Source organism: Coregonus clupeaformis, chromosome 7, assembly GCF_020615455.1.
Source record: "Coregonus clupeaformis isolate EN_2021a chromosome 7, ASM2061545v1, whole genome shotgun sequence".
Lineage (NCBI taxonomy): Eukaryota > Metazoa > Chordata > Actinopteri > Salmoniformes > Salmonidae > Coregonus > Coregonus clupeaformis.
Window position 1 is genome coordinate 69,946,930 of NC_059198.1, and position 12,239 is coordinate 69,959,168.

Consider the following 12,239-nt stretch of genomic DNA (forward strand, 5'->3'; position numbering starts at 1 on the left):
AACTAGAGGTTATTAGCATGGAGGAGTTCAGATATACTACATCCATAACTAGCGGTTATTAGCATGGAGGAGTTCAGATATACTACATCCATAACTAGAGGTTATTAGCATGGAGGAGTTCAGATATACTACATCCATAACTAGCGGTTATTAGCATGGAGGAGTTCAGATATACTACATCCATAACTAGAGGTTATTAGCATGGAGGAGTTCAGATGTACTACATCCATAACTAGAGGTTATTAGCATGGAGGAGTTCAGATATACTACATCCATAACTAGCGGTTATTAGCATGGAGGAGTTCAGATATACTACATCCATAACTAGAGGTTATTAGCATGGAGGAGTTCAGATATACTACATCCATAACTAGAGGTTATTAGCATGGAGGAGTTCAGATATACTACATCCATAACTAGAGGTTTTTAGCATGGAGGAGTTTCTGCAGCCAAATTGTGTTGCACAGCAACAAACAGCAAACACAGAAAGGGTCCTATATTGGAGAGTAAAAGTCGTCTGGCACTCTGCTTAGGATTTCAACAACTTTAAACTTTAACTTATTTCTAGCCTACAGTCATCGATGTTACTACTAATGTGAAAACAAGACAAAATATGACTATTGTTGCTCACTTGACTGTATAAAAGACAATTGTCAAATAATTTAAGGCATCAATTGTTGTACAATTTAATGGGTACGCTCTGGGTATCACCTTTTACCTCAAATAAACAGTGTATTTCTGCTGTTGTGGTTCTTTAACCATCTGTCTGACTTTGTCGTTCACACAGGAGAGAGACGTGGCTATCGTGGATCCTCTGGGGAGGCTCAACAACATGATGCTGATGAGGCAGAAAGGTCTCTCTCCAGATCAGAACACCTTAAGAAAAACCATCTGAGACCCACTGGGAAGAAATCTCACTGCTGCTCTGACTGTGGGATACGTTGCAAGTTTTCATCAGAACTTAAAATACACCAGCGAGTACACACAGGAGAGAAACCTTATAGCTGTGATCAATGTGGGAGGAGTTTTACTCGGTCAAGCTACCTGATAGTACATCTGAGAATACACACAGGAGAGAAACCTTACGACTGCTCTGACTGCGGAAAGACTTTTGTTAATTTAATAGATTTCAAATCACACCAGAGAACACACACAGGAGAGAAATCACCATATAGTTGTTCTCAATGTGGGAAGAGTTTTACTCGGTCAAGCTCCCTGATAGTGCACCAGAGAACACACACAGGAGAGAAACCTTATAGCTGTACTCAATGTGGGAAGAGTTTTTATGCATCTTGCCATCTGACGAGACACCAGAGAACACACACAGGAGAGAAACCTTACTACTGCTCTGACTGCGGAAAGACTTTTGTTAATTTAATAGATTTAAAATCACACCAGAGAACACACACAGGAGAGAAATCACCATATAGTTGTACTCAATGTGGGAAGAATTTTACTCGGTCAAGCTCCCTGATAGTGCACCAGAGAACACACACAGGAGAGAAACCTTATAGCTGTACTCAATGTGGGAAGAGTTTTGTTGTATCTTGCCATCTGACGAGACACCAGAGAACACACACAGGAGAGAAACTTTTTAGCAGGAGATAAATGATATAGCTGTGATCATGTGACAAGAGATACTTTGATAAAAGATCTCTGATCAAACATCAGAAAATACATACATGAGTTGTTTCATGATATCAATGAAATAATGTCACAATGTAGAATGTTTTAACATTGTAGAAGGAGTATTTTAATTAATAATGTCACAATGTAGAACCCTAAACATTTCCCCCTGTTCAATTTATTTCAGCGTGATATGGATATTAGCCTCTGGGAAAAATCCAGGCTATGAATTGAAAGAGTATTTATGTGATTCAACAAAAAGTAAAAAAATATAAAAAAAAGTTGTGTTCCACGTTCTTGAATCAAAATGCAACACTTCTAAATGCAGCTAGCTGTTTTCTACAAATTGTCCTCTGACCAGTGATGTACACATTATTCCCAGATTCCGTGTGGTGTTTGAGCTGTTAGTTTTAACAGGACGTGCAACCTCATCTCCCCCCCTCTTGCGCAATTGATTTCAACATGATATCGATGAAATAAGTGTTGCGTTCCTTTGTTTAGCGACCCATAAATGTAAATGCATCACTCCAAAATGTAGCTGACTGTCTTCTGCAGGTTGTCCTCTAACCAGTGAGGTAAAAGTTATCTCCCATTTCCATGTGTTTTTTTAGTTGTGTTAGTTTCAACAGCAGGTACAACCTGATCTCCCCCATAATCGATATCAGTGACTTATTGTTGGTGCTTGTGCAGTTTATAAGGTGCTTGTTTTAATATGATTATTGTGGCACATTTGTGTAGATAGGACAGTTTAGGTTTCGGTTTTCAATATATCACAAACTGTTTTTGCATATTGGTTATTGATTTGGACATGTTAAAACTGTGTTTTGACATTGAGGTTTCCCACGTAGCAAAATGTCATTGAAAAGACATTGAAAAGAAGACTATGCCTGATGTCCAATATAAACTCAGCAAAAAAGAAACGTCCCTTTTTCAGGACCATGTCTTTCAAAGATAATTTGTAGAAATCCAAAATAACTTCACAGATCTTCATTGTAAAGGGTTTAAACACTGTTTCCCATGCTTGTTCAATGAACCATAAATAATTAATGAACATGCACCTGTGGAACGGTCGTTAAGACTTACAGATGGTAGGCAATTAAGGTCACAGTTATGAAAACTTAGGACACAAAAGAGGCCTTTCTATTGACTCTGGAAAACACCAAAAGAAATATGCCCAGGGTCCCTGCTCATCTGCGTGAACGTGCCTTATGCATGCTGCAAGGAGGCATCCTCCCTCATGTGGTACCCTTCCTGCAGGCTCATCCTGACATGACAATGCCACCAGCCATACTGCTCATTCTGTGCGTGATTTCCTGCAAGACAGGAATGTCAGTGTTCTGTCATGGCCAGTGAAGAACCCGGATCTCAATCCCATTGAGCACGTCTGGGACCTGTTGGATCGGAGGGTGAGAGCTAGGGCAATTCCCCCCAGAAATGTCCGGGAACTTGTATGTGCCTTGGTGGAAGAGTGGGGTAACATCTCACAGCAAGAACTGGCAAATCTGGTGCAGTCCATGAGGAGGAGATGCACTGCAGTACTTAATGCAGCTGGTGGCCACACCAGATACTGACTGTTACTTTTGATTTTGACCCCCCCCAGGGACACATTATTTGTGTGTGGAACTTGTTCAGTTTATGTCTCAGTTGTTGAATATTGTTATGTTCATACAAATATTTACACATGTTAAGTTTGCTGAAAATAAACGCAGTTGACAGTGAGAGGACTTTTTTGTTGCTGAGTTTACATTCGGTTTTAGTTGAAAATATGTATTTTCAGGTCGCTTTTTCAACGACTTGACAACAACTTCATTTCAACGTACTTGCAGCCTTTAAACATGGACGCAGTATAATAAATTGGTCTATAATCAGTTTTATTAACAATCTTACATCACTCCAGTATTTCTTTACAACATTCAAGTGCTACTTGTCTTTATTCCACTACTGAAGAAGCATGACTCAAATCACCTACTCATATTTCAAACATCCAGCCTGACAAAATATACATTTTTAATTATTCAATGCCTCACCATTAAGTGAATTATTGCCAATACATATTAACAAAGGGGTGTACATTCTGTTTTGAAATTCCATAATATTTACATTTCATGTAACATTTAGTAATTATAATTTATGCAACCAACTGACAATTTTTTGCTACTATTATATTGACATTGTTGCCCTGCTTGTAGAATATCAGGGTTCATTCTCAGATGTGCCAACCCAAATGTACTAGAGTATGACATTGGGGACTCGGCCCCGAACCAACAACATGCCTATCGAGTGAACCCTGAAAAGAGAGATAAGGTCCGCAGTGAGGTGGAAAGTTCCTACGGATATTGCAGGAGTTTCCTCTTGAAATCAGACATGTCCGTGGTAAGGACAACTTGGTTGCTGATTGTCTCAAGGGTAGGCAGTCAAAAGGATTTGTGTTTTGCATTTAGCCAGTGCGTTGTCATGGATCACAATTTATTTTGACTGCACGTTTTCTGTATTGGAGATGAGTTTTGTTTGGGCTCGTTCCAAGGGGACGAGAGTTCTAGAAGCTAAGGAGTTTTAGGAAGACGAGAGTTCTAGAAGCCAGTTAGTTTTGGAAGCTAGTGAGTTTTAGGAAGACCAGAGTTCTAGAAGCTAGTGAGTTTTAGGACGACCAGAGTTCTAGAAGCTAGTGAGTTTTAGGACGACCAGAGTTCTAGAAGCTAGTGAGTTTTAGGAAGACCAGAGTTCTAGAAAATAGTGAGTTTTAGGAAGACCAGAGTTCTAGAAGCTAGTGAGTTTTAGGACGACCAGAGTTCTAGAAGCTAGTGAGTTTTAGGAAGACCAGAGTTCTAGAAGCTAGTGAGTTTTAGGACGACCAGAGTTCTAGAAGCTAGTGAGTTTTAGGACGACCAGAGTTCTAGAAGCTAGTGAGTTTTAGGACGACCAGAGTTCTAGAAGCTAGTGAGTTTTAGGACGACCAGAGTTCTAGAAGCTAGTGAGTTTTAGGATGACCAGAGTTCTAGAAGCTAGTGAGTTTTAGGAAGACCAGAGTTCTAGAAGCTAGTGAGTTTTAGGAAGACCAGAGTTCTAGAAGCTAGTGAGTTTAAGGAAGACCAGAGTTCTAGAAGCCAGTGAGTTTTAGGAAGACCAGAGTTCTAGAAGCTAGTGAGTTTTAGGACGACCAGAGTTCTAGAAGCTAGTGAGTTTTAGGAAGACCAGAGTTCTAGAAGCTAGTGAGTTTTAGGAAGACCAGAGTTCTAGAAGCTAGTGAGTTTTAGGACGACCAGAGTTCTAGAAGCTAGTGAGTTTTAGGAAGACCAGAGTTCTAGAAGCTAGTGAGTTTTAGGACGACCAGAGTTCTAGAAGCTAGTGAGTTTTAGGACGACCAGAGTTCTAGAAGCTAGTGAGTTTTAGGGACGACCCAGAGTTCTAGAAGCTAGTGAGTTTTAGGACGACCAGAGTTCTAGAAGCTAGTGAGTTTTAGGATGACCAGAGTTCTAGAAGCTAGTGAGTTTTAGGAAGACCAGAGTTCTAGAAGCTAGTGAGTTTTAGGAAGACCAGAGTTCTAGAAGCTAGTGAGTTTAAGGAAGACCAGAGTTCTAGAAGCTAGTGAGTTTTGGGACGACCAGAGTTCTAGAAGCTAGTGAGTTTTAGGAAGACCAGAGTTCTAGAAGCTAGTGAATTTTAGGAAGACCAGAGTTATAGAAGCTAGTGAGTTTTAGGAAGACCAGAGTTCTAGAAGCTAGTGAGTTTTAGGAAGACCAGAGTTCTAGAAGCTAGTGAGTTTTAGGAAGACCAGAGTTCTAGAAGCTAGTGAGTTTTAGGACGACCAGAGTTCTAGAAGCTAGTGAGTTTTAGCAAGACGAGAGTTATAGAAACTAGTGAGTTTTAGGTCAGTAACTTATAACCACGGAACCACCCCAGACCTTTCATGCATGACTTAAAGCACCTAAGTATTAGATTTACTGCCAGGGTCTAGTATGTCACTGCCAGGTCTGATTTTCTCTTTGGTTTTGAGCCCACGGCAAGAAGGCACCAGAGCCTATTGTGGTAACAGGTTCACACTAGATAACACAACCACACAGTGCATGAAAAACATGAGGTGTGAATAACGTTTGCAAGCTTGAGCTAGCTTCCGAGCTAGCATACAAACTCGGCAGCACAGAGTAGATCCTCCATATGACGTTGAGAAATAGTGCATTGTGGGTAGTTTAGAAGATATCTGGAAATAAGTTAATAAATATGTAATAACGCAAAAACATAACTGTTTGAACTTAATAGATAACCAGATCGTGACTACAACTAAGTTCCTAAGTCTTTAACCACACTGTGTTGTTACATTGGTGAGTAAAAACTCATGCTTCCTACCCTTTAACCTTTTGTCTGAAAATTAAATCTACATTTTACTCAACTTCGTTACCCACTCCAGTCAGCAGATGGCGATGTGGGACTTTAAGGCTATGCTGCTAGTGTGACGTATAATCTAGTGGACGGGACGCTTCTTTCAACAGCAGCAACAGTTAGTCAGACACCTCGGTAGCTCGCTAGACAAAATAGCCCAACCAATAAAGCTCTTTAGACGCTTTCGTGTATATTAGCCACTGTGTTTTAAACCCACTTCTGTCGTCTAGTTAGTTATCCCATTTAATTTCATATTTACGGTGTTGTTGTTATTGGTCGGCTAGCTGGCTGGTTAAGTTAGCACTAGCCTAGCTAGCTAACATCCCCGACCATGAGGTCACTAAGCTACTCTCCTCCTGCTAAAGAAGAGGAGGTCTGCTGGACGGAGAAAGAAGCTCTAGTGAAAGAGGAGGAGGAAGAGGAGGATGTTACAATACAAAAACAAGTAGAGGGTGAAGCTGTTACCGTGAAAGAAGAAGAGAAAGACGTTACAGTGAAAGAAGAGGAAGACGCGTTCAGAGTGAAAGACGAGGAAGATGAGATAGAGGAGGATGCAGTTTTTGGAGTGAAGAAGGAGGGAGAGATTACTGTCACGTTGAAAGATGAAGAGGAGGAGATGGGAGATCTGATTAACACCAGTAAGTACCGCCTTAAATGTGTTTTTCACTTTGGATATTTGGAGTTCGCTCGTCAATTCAATGGTGAGAGATGCTATGCTACTAGCATCATGTTATGAATTTGCAAAGCCATCTCCTATAGTGTTTTTTCTCAAAGTTGTCGGTATGTCACGTGTCCTACTTATCAGTACACTCAGAACAACTTAAGCATTAAGAAACTTCTATTCGATCAAGTAAACATCACGTAGTACGTAAGCCATTCATTTTGTTGACCAACCTGGACCAGCTCATTGACCTCCATACAAAAACTCCACCTGCTGGAAGGAGAGATATTCCCGTGAGTTGGTTCTCTCTCTTCCTCTAGGGCTACACTAGCTTGTGCTAGCTAGCTAGTAATCTCCTTCCCAGACACTTCCACGCAGTGTGGGACGAGGTTAGCCAGCTAGCTACATTCCCTCGGCGTAAAGCAGTGCTCGGCAGGCCGGGGCTAAGGACACAGTGTACCGATGCAAAATCGTGTGTGTGCATACATTTTTACGTATGGGTGGTCCCGGGGATCGAACCCACTACCCTGGCGTTACAAACGCCGTGCTCTACCAATTGACCACCAATGTCATGCAATAAAATGCAAATGAATTACTTAAAAATCATACAATGTGATTTTCTGGATTTTTGTTTTAGATTCCGCCTCTCACAGTTGAAGTTGTTATTATGATAAAAATTACAGACCTCTACATGCTTTGTAAGTAGGAAAAGCTGCAAAATCGGCAGTGTATCAAATACTTGTTCTCAAACATATACTCATTAAAATACAAAAACACAGTCATGGGAAAATATATTGAGACCTAGGTGTCTTTTACACATGTGTATACAGTGGGGAGAACAAGTATTTGATACACTGCCGATTTTGCAGATTTTCCTACTTACAAAAATCCATAAAATCACATTGTATTATTTTTAAGTAATTAATTTGCATTTTATTGCATGACATAAGTATTTGATACATCGGAAAATCAGAATTTAATATTTGGTACAGAAACCTTTGTTTGCAATTACAGAGATCATACGTTTCCTGTAGGTCTTGACCAGGTTTGCACACACTGCAGCAGGGATTTTGGCCCACTCCTCCATACAGACCTTCTCCAGATCCTTCAGGTTTCGGGGCTGTCGCTGGGCAATACGGACTTTCAGCTCCCTCCAAAGATTTTCTATTAGGTTCAGGTCTGGAGACTGGCTAGGCCACTCCAGGACCTTGAGATGCTTCTTACGGAGCCACTCCTTAGTTGCCCTGGCTGTGTGTTTCGGGTCGTTGTCATGCTGGAAGACCCAGCCACGACCCATCTTCAATGCTCTTACTGAGGGAAGGAGGTTGTTGGCCAAGATCTCGCGATACAAGGTCCCATCCATCCTCCCCTCAATACGGTACAGTCGTCCTGTCCCCTTTGCAGAAAAGCATCCCCAAAGAATGATGTTTTTCCACCTCCATGCTTCACGGTTGGGATGGTGTTCTTGGGGTTATACTCATCCTTCTTCTTCCTCCAAACACGGCGAGTGGAGTTTAGACCAAAAAGCTCTACGTTTGTCTCATCAGACCACATGACCTTATCCCATTCCTCCTCTGGATCATCCAGATGGTCATTGGCAAACTTCAGACGGGCCTGGACATGCGCTGGCTTGAGCAGGGGGACCTTGCGTGCGCTGCAGGATTTTAATCCATGACGGCGTAGTGTGTTACTAATGGTTTTCTTTGAGACTGTGGTCCCAGCTCTCTTCAGGTCATTGACCAGGTCCTGCCGTGTAGTTCTGGGCTGATCCCTCACCTTCCTCATGATCATTGATGCCCCACGAGGTGAGATCTTGCATGGAGCCCCAGACCCGAAGGTGATTGACCGTCATCTTGAACTTCTTCCATTTTCTAATAATTGCACCAACAGTTGTTGCCTTCTCACCAAGCTGCTTGCCTATTGTCCTGTAGCCCATCCCAGCCTTGTGCAGGTCTACAATTTTATCCCTGATGTCCTTACACAGCTCTCTGGTCTTGGCCATTGTGGAGAGGTTGGAGTCTGTTTGATTGAGTGTGTGGACAGGTGTATTTTATACAGGTAACGAGTTCAAACAGGTGCAGGTAATACAGGTAATGAGTGGAGAACAGGAGGGCTTCTTAAAGAAAAACTAACAAGTCTGTGAGAGCCGGAATTCTTACTGGTTGGTAGGTGATCAAATACTTATGTCATGCAATAAAATGCAAATTAATTACTTAAAAATCATACAATGTGATTTTCTGGATTTTTGTTTTAGATTCTGTCTTTCACAGTTGAAGTGTACCTATGATAAAAATTACAGACCTCTACATGCTTTGTAAGTAGGAAAACCTGCAAAATCGTCAGTGTATCAAATACTTGTTCTCCCCACTGTATATATATATTTTTTTACACTGGCCCCCCGTGGGAATCGAACCCACAACCCTGGCGTTGCTAACGCCATGCTCTATCAACTGAGCTACATCCCTTTATCTCATGAATGTTTTGGCTTTCAGTTACAAAAAGTCACTTTCTTACCACTTCTTCCATAGGCAAACATGTAAGGAAAGCTTTTTTTAAATCAAAAGGGATGCTGTCAAAAATGTATTGAATTCAAATGGATTTACCCAGTGTACAAAGCACTACAGCCACTCTGTGATGACAAGCTCTGCTCTTTTATTTAGGGATCTAGTCTAGGTTAAACATCATAGGAAGACAGTTTTATCATGTGGAGGTTTCATTCAAGTCTCTGTTTAACTAAATACTCTGTTTGTCTTTGGCAGGAGAGAGACCAGACTCTCACTCTGACAGCGGGAAGAGTCCCTTCAGCGGAACCAGACCCAGAGACGCCCAAACCAGCGAGACAACACCACTGCTTCCAATGTGAAAAGAGATTTTCCCGATCAGGGGACCTCAAAGCTCATGAGAGGACACACACAGGAGAAAAGCCTTTCCAATGTTCCCAGTGTGGAAAGAGTTTTACCATGTTAAATAACCTGAAAAGGCATGAGAGAATACACACAGGAGAAAAGCCATTCCAATGTTCCCATTGTGGAAAGAGTTTTACTCAGATAGGGCACCTAAAAGAGCATGAGCGAAAACACACAAGAGAAAAGCCTTACCACTGCTCCAAGTGTAAAAATAGATTTTCCCGAGTAGGGGACCTAAAAGCTCATGAGAGGACACACACAGGAGAAGAGCCTTTCCAATGTTCCCAGTGTGGAAAGATTTTTACCCTGTTAGCTAACCTGAAAAGGCATGAGAGAATACACACAGGAGAAAAACCTTACCACTACTTCCAATGTGAAAAGCGATTTTCCCGATCAGGTGACCTAAAAGCTCATGAGTGGACACACACAGGAGAAGAGCCTTACCACTGCTCCCAGTGTAAAAAGCGTTTTACCGTGTTAGCTAACCTGAAAAGGCATGAGTGGACACACACAGGAGAAAAGCCTTTCCAATGTTCCCAGTGTGGAAAGAGTTTTATCGTGTTAACTAACCTGAAAAGGCATGAGCGAATACACACAGGAGAAAAGCCATTCCAATGTTCCCAGTGTGGAAACAGTTTTACTCAGAGAGGGCATCTAAAAGAGCATGAGAGAATACACACAGGAGAAAAGCCTTACCACTGCTCCCAGTGTAAAAAGAGATTTTCCCGAGTAGGGGACCTAAAAGCTCATGAGTGGACACACACAGGGGAAAAGCCTTTCCAATGTTCCCAGTGTAGAAATAGTTTTACCGTGTTAGCTACCCTGAAAAGGCATGAGAGAATACACACAGGAGAAAAGCCATTCCAATGTTCCCAGTGTGGAAAGAGTTTTACTCAGATAGGGCACCTAAAAGAGCATGAGCGAAAACACACAAGAGAAAAGCCTTACCACTGCTCCAAGTGTAAAAATAGATTTTCCCGAGTAGGGGACCTAAAAGCTCATGAGAGGACACACACAGGAGAAGAGCCTTTCCAATGTTCCCAGTGTGGAAAGATTTTTACCCTGTTAGCTAACCTGAAAAGGCATGAGAGAATACACACAGGAGAAAAACCTTACCACTGCTTCCAATGTGAAAAGCGATTTTCCCGATCAGGTGACCTAAAAGCTCATGAGTGGACACACACAGGAGAAGAGCCTTACCACTGCTCCCAGTGTAAAAAGCGTTTTACCGTGTTAGCTAACCTGAAAAGGCATGAGAGAATACACACAGGAGAAAAGCCTTATCAATGTTCCCAATGTGGAATGAGTTTTATTCAGTTAGGGAGCCTGAAGGAGCATGAGTGGACACACACAGGAGAAAAGCCATTCCAATGTTCCCAGTGTGGAAACAGTTTTACTCAGAGAGGGCATCTAAAAGAGCATGAGAGAATACACACAGGAGAAAAGCCTTACCACTGCTCCCAGTGTAAAAAGAGATTTTCCCGAGTAGGGGACCTAAAAGCTCATGAGAGGACACACACAGGGGAAAAGCCTTTCCAATGTTCCCAGTGTAGAAACAGTTTTACCGTGTTAGCTACCCTGAAAAGGCATGAGAGAATACACACAGGAGAAAAGCCATTCCAATGTTCCCAGTGTGGAAAGAGTTTTACCTGGTTAAGGAGCCTGAAGGAGCATAAGAGAACACACATGAAAAAAGCCCCACCACTGCTCTCTCTCTGTGTGGAAGGACAATTTCCCAGTCAGAGAACCTGAAATCACATGAGAGAATAGAGAGGCTGTGTTCTGACTTATGCTTTTAACTGACAATTTGTGTTTTTGTTTATGCCACATGAAAACATTTTGTTTATATGAATTCTTACTCAGAAATAGGCATATTTTTGTTTTTTCACCTCGAGGCCTGATCATATCTAAAATCAGATTAAATACTATAAAATGTGTATTTTGTTTTGGTTATGAACTTTAATGCATTGGTTACAGGTATAAACCCTCAGTTGTTCATTATATTATTTGGATATTGCTAAATGTAAATTATTATATAGATGAATGGAACTTTGCATTTCTTGATTCTAACCTTGAAACCTATAGACTTTGATTTGATATATAAGATTAGGCTTTTGCTAAATGAATTTGATTGAAATTGATTGGATATTGCAAAATGAATTTGATTACATGATTTGGATATTGCAAAATGTAAATGATGAACTCGATTCATAGCATGTGCATTTCTTGATTCTAACATTGAAACCTTTTGAATTTACTTGTGTTTCATTTAGTTAATTTGTATAATAAAGTCCTCAAGCTAAAGGTGTATGAAAATGTGTTGTTCTGATAACATTGATAAGTTGTTGACATGAAAAACATTCACTACCTCATGACTGTTTCCATCAGTATTATTCCACCATGTCAGAGAGAACTGGTGCTGATTGTAAAAATGATTTTATTAATGCAGCGTAATTTTATCTGAATAGAAATAAAATCACATGAGAGAATAGTGAGGCTGTGTTCTGACTTATGTTTTTGACTGAGAATTTAGTGTTTTTGTTCATGGCACATTACATCATATTGTTTACGATTATACCTGTCTATATAAGGTCCCACAGTTGACAATGCATGTCAGAGCAAAAACCAAGCCATGAGGTCGAAGGAATTGTCCATAGCGCTCTGAGACA

At 41.0% G+C, this 12,239-nt stretch overlaps 2 protein-coding genes across 2 annotated transcripts; both read left to right on the plus strand.

Moving 5' to 3' along the window:
- Positions 1–690: 690 nt before the first annotated feature.
- On the plus strand, positions 691–1,896 carry LOC121570106 (gastrula zinc finger protein XlCGF17.1-like; the record flags this gene model as incomplete). Its single annotated transcript, XM_041881594.2, has 1 exon — positions 691–1,896. A coding segment is annotated over one exon (918 nt), but the record flags the coding sequence as incomplete, so codon positions are not given.
- A 3,686-nt stretch (positions 1,897–5,582) lies between these two features.
- On the plus strand, positions 5,583–12,059 carry LOC123491291 (zinc finger protein 658B-like). Its single transcript, XM_045221568.1, has 2 exons — positions 5,583–5,595; positions 9,470–12,059. Exons 1-2 carry the CDS (start codon positions 5,583–5,585, stop codon positions 11,320–11,322), a joined length of 1,866 nt encoding a protein of 621 aa, XP_045077503.1. The 3' UTR covers positions 11,323–12,059.
- Positions 12,060–12,239: the final 180 nt, after the last annotated feature.